This window comes from Anguilla rostrata, chromosome 14 (assembly GCF_018555375.3).
Source record: "Anguilla rostrata isolate EN2019 chromosome 14, ASM1855537v3, whole genome shotgun sequence".
In the NCBI taxonomy this organism is placed as follows: Eukaryota; Metazoa; Chordata; class Actinopteri; order Anguilliformes; family Anguillidae; genus Anguilla; species Anguilla rostrata.
Window position 1 is genome coordinate 4,452,076 of NC_057946.1, and position 6,377 is coordinate 4,458,452.

Sequence of the window (6,377 nt, forward strand, 5' to 3'; positions counted from 1 at the left end):
CCCCTTGTCTCCGCAGGTGATCCTGAGACGGCAGAATGGTAACGTGGAGTTCTTCAGGAACTGGAGGAATTACTCTGCTGGCTTCGGCGAATTGAACAACGAGTTCTGGTTCGGTAAGTCACCCCCTCCTTTCATTTTCCCCTCTCCCTCTCCCTCCCTCGCTCCACCGCCCTCGTTCCCCCTCTCCTCGCTCCACCTTGGCGACCGTAACCACGGCGCCTGTCGCTCCTCCCCCCTCAGGCCTCAGCAACCTGCACAAGGTGTCCACGGCCGGGCAGTACGAGCTGCGGGTGGACCTGCGGGACCAGGGCGAGGAGGCCTACGCCCAGTACGACAAGTTCGTGGTGAACGAGCCGCGCGGCCGCTACAAGCTCGGCCTGGGCAGCTACAGCGGCACCGCAGGTACGCCCCTCTCTCCGTATTAATCAACCGTATTAATCAAGCATTAATCTCTAACCTCACCTGTTGCGGCCGGCTCAAAGGGCCTGCCCCAAAAACAGACAGAAACTGATCTAAAAACAAACAGACATTTATTAATGTAAATTACAAACTAAGGCACAAACTAAAACAAACGAAAACACACAAAACAATAAGATCTCCACAAAAAACACAAACCACACACAGCCCCAAATAAGATCTCGAAGAAAAGATCTCTACCCAAAACACAAAAGCCACAAAAGAAAATCTCCCCTGCCTCATACTGCTGGGCTTATAATTGGGCCACAGGCAGGTGGAGGCAATCAAGCAATTAGGTAATTAAGCAACTACCTCCACCTGCACTACCCAGGCAAGCAGAGGCAGGGGACATAACAGCATCGGTCAAAATGCAGGCCAAGCGTAATTGCGGTCAGGTTGGACCGGCGTATCGTCACAGGATTTCATCGACCCGGGGACCGTTTTTTTTCCGGTCGATGAGTTCCGGTCCTCTCCGGGTTTTTTGTTCCCCTTTCTCAGGCGACTCGCTGAGCTACCATCAAGGCCGCCCCTTCTCCACCTACGACAACGACAACGACATCGCCGTCACCAACTGCGCCCTGTCCTACAAGGGCGCCTTCTGGTACAAGAACTGCCACCGCGTCAACGTCATGGGGCGCTACGGCGACCACAGCCACAGCAAGGTGAGGGAGCGTCGCCCGGCAACCAGCCTCTGTACAGTTCAGATCTATGACAACCGGCCTGTTTCAAGCGTATTTCTATGGCAAACAGCCTCTGTAAAGTGCATATCTATGACAACCGGCCTGTTTGAAGTGTATTTTTATGGAAAATAGCCTCTGTAAAGTGCAGATCTATGACAACCGGCCTGTTTGAAGTGTATTTTTATGGAAAATAGCCTCTGTATAGTGCATATCTATGACAACCGGCCTGTTTGAAGTGTATATCTATGGCAAACAGCTTCTGTAAAGCTCATACCTGTGCCAGCCAGCCTCAGAACGCACAACTGCAGAACATTTCTGTGCAGTGACCGGCCTTGACGAAGCCTCTGTGTTTGACTGGCCCCCGCTCCCCTCCTTTCCCCCAGGGTGTAAACTGGTTCCACTGGAAGGGGCACGAGCACTCCATCGAGTTTGTGGAAATGAAGATGAGGCCGGTCAACTTCAGAAACTTTGAAGGAAGACGGAAACGATCATAAAACGACTCCCCATGAGACCCCTTCAGCCCCGCCCAGCCAAGTCGCTCGCCCCACCCCCCCCACCCCCCACCACCACACCCCTCCCTCTCTCCTCTGTCCCTGCCCAATACCAATGTGACTTTACCGCCCCCCCCCCCCAACACACACAAACATTCCCTTCCCCTGAACTGAACAAAGCCACCGCCAAGTACGAGAACACAGAGCCATCTCGCCTCACCTCTCCCTCTGTCGCTCGGTCCCCAGACCTCCAGCGAGACTCCCATGCAGTCTGACAGGCAGGCAGGCAGGCAGGCCGAATGCGTCTCACCAAGGCTGGACTGCTGCAGTTGCCGCGGACCTGTACTGTTTAAGCACAGTAACAAAAAAAAAAACAACCTACATGTACACACACCAAAGAAAGAGACCTGCTCTTGGGCGGAATACAGGACAGTGGTGATCCCGAATGCGCCCAGCAGAGGGCGCCACTGAGTCTCTGGCTCGTGGATTTAAATGGATTTTTTTTACTATGCTGGGTTTGACCTGCCCTGTCTTCTGTGTCCATGATACACAGTCTCAGGAGGTCATTCCGGGTTTTTCTACAGAGGGGGCCACATCTGTTTGCACAGTGGTTTTTTCAAAAGTTTTTAAAGTGTTTTATTTTACTCTCCCCATCAGTACCTTTTCACAAACTAGCATGCTTTCTGAACAAGACTAACTTTCTATTTGTTAACTGAACTATGAGCTGCTATTCCATGTGGCCCAGGCATCCTTTGGGAAGTCTGTATTTCAGTGTAATTAATTTTTGGAAATTAAGCTGCAGTATTAGACAAGTTTAGCATTGGTATGGAGACATAGCTTTTGTCTCCTCTTCCATTACGCTTTTCCTTACTCCTCCATCCCTCCATCTTCTCTGTCTCTCCTCTGTTTAAGAGAGGGGAAGATGCATTTCTAAATTAAATCATCTGATGTACTGTTTCAAACATGAAGAGAACACAGACTGTGTCCTACCAGCCCAAGGCAGGGACAGAGTAAATCTAAAATAATTAAAATGTCTTATCTTTGTATTATGTCCTTCTACAGAACTTCCAAGGCAGGACCTGCTACTCAATTATAATATATCTAAAATAATGCACGATGACCGGTACATTTTTATTTTTTTAATTTTATTTTTTTCCTTTTTTTTTTTTTTTTTTTTGGAAAAATGTGAAACTAAATTTTAGGGAAGTTTAAAATAAAGGAATGGTGCTTCCACTTCAGTTAAAGTTGTTACTCAATAAAAAGATGAAACTGACTTGGGAAAAAGTTTTGTCCCTTGTGAAGATTTAAAAAAAAGAAATGGAACTAGACGCTTTTAAAACTAAAAAGAAACTAAATGTATATATTCCTCCTAGTAAGAACCACATCTTGGCCTACCACTCCTAGTTTGAATGCTTGAGGGCATAAAGTCTGTATTCTAACGAGGGAAACCTTCCATAATATGAACATGCCAGTAAGACATGATTTAATAGCTGTGTAAATGATGTCACTTACATTTGAATTTGTTGTTTTATAACTGAAATTTTAAAAAAAAAGATGTTTCTCTGTATCCCTTAATAAACAAACAACCTTTGTTTAGTAATGCCTTCTTGCAAATCAACATTTTTTAATATAACTTTTCTGTCCTCTGCTTTTTCAGGCTTTGCTGTTACACACATTGTCTAAAGGGTGATTACTCACATTACATTTAGCATTCAGCACTTATTCAGAGTCACTTACAAAAGGGCTAATCGGTGTCAGAACTGACAGTGGTAGCTAATATATAAACCTATAACATAACGTCGGTAGGTGCATGAGATACTGAGGATGTACAACATTAAGTAGCTAATATGCAGTAATAGATATAGTAATAGATGTATCATTGGAATTGGCTTGTAATCCTTTGAAAATGCTCAAAATCCCTGGTTAGCTGAGCCAGGATACAGTGCAAACAGGTGTGCTTTCAGTCTATGGTAGAAGACTGACATTGAATCTAACTTGCAGGAAGCTATTTCCACCACTGGGGGGCAGGGTAGAGAAGACCTCAGAACTGCTCCAAACCAAGCACTGAAGTATGTCATAAATTATGACAAATTTAACGGCTAAGGTGTTAAGTGCGCATTTACGATTAGTTTCAAACTAGGCTATACTTTTTCACTCCTTGGCGGTGTTCTTTTCAATACCCGCTACTGAATAGAATCAACTTTACTCTTTCCTTTTTTTTTGGCTATAGTTTGTGTGCGTTTTTTTTTTTTTTTGTGGAATGTTATTTGAGAAAGTAAAATTAGGGTTTTATTTTAATAAGGATTGCATATTATTGATGTAGACTGAGTGGTAATCATCATCGCCATCATCTTGTTCTGTTCTTTAATACTATCAGTGTTTTATTGCGTGTATTTTAACATGGCAGAATGATTAGCAACTAAAGGGAAGAAAACAAAACAGTATAAAAATGTATTATAAATTATCCTCTATTGTTAAGTCAATTTAAAATGTCAAAACAAGTTTTTCTTTTTTAGAAGCTTCACTTATGTATTACCTCCATGTTTCCCACCAGATGGCGCCATAACAGAGATTATGTCTCGAGTTCAGACTCCCTTAAAAACAGTGAGTTTAGTTTCCATTTTTGCAGTTATCTTGTTACTGACTTGGAGAGAGAGATGCTGCTCTTTAACTTCCTTTGCGGTGTCATGCACTGTTTCACAATACCAGTAACTATATACCTGCTATGCCTTGAAACAGACATGAGTGTAATACAAACCAGAACGGCTCAAAACCTAGTATGTGGCTGGACCAAACCGCCTAACCAGTGGTGTAACTTCATCACTCACTCAGTCACTCAGTCACAGACATTCAAGTTTATAGGGCTGGCCCCCGCTGTTGCAGTCCAGCCAAAAAAGATATAAAAGAAATACCAGAATGTGACTTGTGAGCTGCGGTGTGATAAAAAGTGCTACTTGATATGACATACTTTGGAAGAGAGCATGTCCTTGTCTGTGCTCTCCTGAACCAATAGCGGGGGTCCACTCATTCTCTATCAAATATTCTTACGGCAACACTTCACTATTTACGGGAAATATATAGCCCTCCCCTTCCTCTCTACACCCACTCTCTCTCCCTGTCCTCTCTGTCTGATTTCTTCCTCTTATAAATGCAGATGTGTCTCAAATTCTTCTCTCACGCCATCCAGCCTCCTTTTCCTCTGGAACTGATCCCCTCATCTCTCTTCCTCTTCATCACTCCATCACTGCCGCCATTCTGTTTTCCTCTATGGTTGACCCCTTCCTGTCCACTGGCCATTTCTCCTCATCTGTCCGAGGGACTGGTGTCACCCGCTTGCTGAAGGGACGCACTCTAGAGCCCTCTTCCATCCGTGACTACCGCCCAGTCTCTGCTTCTCTGCGGTAAGGTCCGTGCTACGACACTCGAACCGGTGCTGGCTTCCGCTGACCCTGTAGAAAATGGCGTCTCATCCCTGATTGAAATAACCACTATGCCACTGGCTGATGCACAAGGCAGCTTGAGCAACATGAGCACAACTTACTGACCCCCCTTGCCCTACACACACACACACACACACACCTTTAACAAGCACATATGCATACACATATACACATACACACACACAACACACAAAACATTACATTACAGGCATTTGGCAGACGCTCTTATCCAGAGCAACGAAACACACATGCGTGCGCACACACATTCAGAGCAGGTTGTAGGCACAGGTGACAAGGGGGGATAGGTGATGGGAACCCTCCTGGTTCACAACCGTCACCCCTCCTCTTTCCCCCAGTCTGCAATCGCAACCTTCCACTCGCCTGTTCGCTGTCGTGCCTAGGTTGGCAGAAAGGCTAACGTTGTCCCTGCACATGAGTGCATTGTTCTCTGGAAAAGCTTGCCAGAGCCACAAACACTCTGGAATGTCACACGGTTTGGCTCCCCACCCCTTGCTGACACACACATTTTGGGCAGGTTCAATAAAGACTCTGGCAAGCTTTGCTCAGAAAATTGGCCACTTCGGCCACATAGACCTGGCAGCCATGCTCCTGTCTGCTGCAAGACGGCTGTCACCAAATGCACATGAAGTTTACAACCAAAATATCAATGTACCTAAGTGCTGAGTTGAAAATACACAACACAAAATGATAGAGTATTTTAGTTGTACTGAGTACATTTAGCCCCTACTGCACTCATATAAACTCTTTTTTTTTTAGTTGATTACCCTGCTAAAACCAGCTGGGAATATAAACTGGTTTAAGGTGTGTTTTTGACACTTCTAGCTGGTTGTAGCTGATCTGTGGCAAGTCAAAGCTGGTTAAACTGGTAGAGTAAGCTGGCGGTGAACTGTTGGACTAGCAGACTGCATACAGTACGCTGGTCAGCTGGTGAACAGCTGGTTGACCAGTTTAAAGTGTGAAAAACACATCTTAAACCAGCTTGACCAGTTTATACGGGTTCAAGATGGAATTTTCAGCAGGATATAAACGGGGAATTTTACCATAAATCATGTCATGGTGCCAGTCCCTTGTATGAGGAAATAATTGAATACCAGAAATGCTGCACCATCAGAAACAAACACGGGCATGCATTTCATGCGGCGAGACTTCCAGATCATTCCTATTAAAAGCCGCTCCCTCTTTAATAAATGCAAAGTGAAACTATCACACGGTGATATATGTGCACGGTGTACACATAGCCTACATGTACACAGGCTATGTCAAGAAAACCTTAATTAAACACACACAAA

At 45.0% G+C, this 6,377-nt stretch overlaps 1 protein-coding gene across 4 annotated transcripts in view; it reads left to right on the forward strand.

Annotated features, from left to right (window-relative positions):
• Positions 1-3,227, forward strand: part of LOC135239180 (tenascin-like) — a 64,509-nt gene extending 61,282 nt beyond the window's left edge. For all 4 annotated transcript variants that reach the window (XM_064307673.1, XM_064307677.1, XM_064307675.1 and 1 more), the window contains 4 exons: positions 17-113; positions 241-402; positions 955-1,118; positions 1,520-3,227. In XM_064307673.1, the coding sequence (XP_064163743.1) occupies positions 17-113; positions 241-402; positions 955-1,118; positions 1,520-1,630 (534 nt within the window). In that variant the 3' untranslated portion in view covers positions 1,631-3,227. The remainder of the gene's footprint in view (positions 1-16; positions 114-240; positions 403-954; positions 1,119-1,519) is intronic.
• The last annotated feature ends 3,150 nt before the right edge of the window (positions 3,228-6,377 follow it).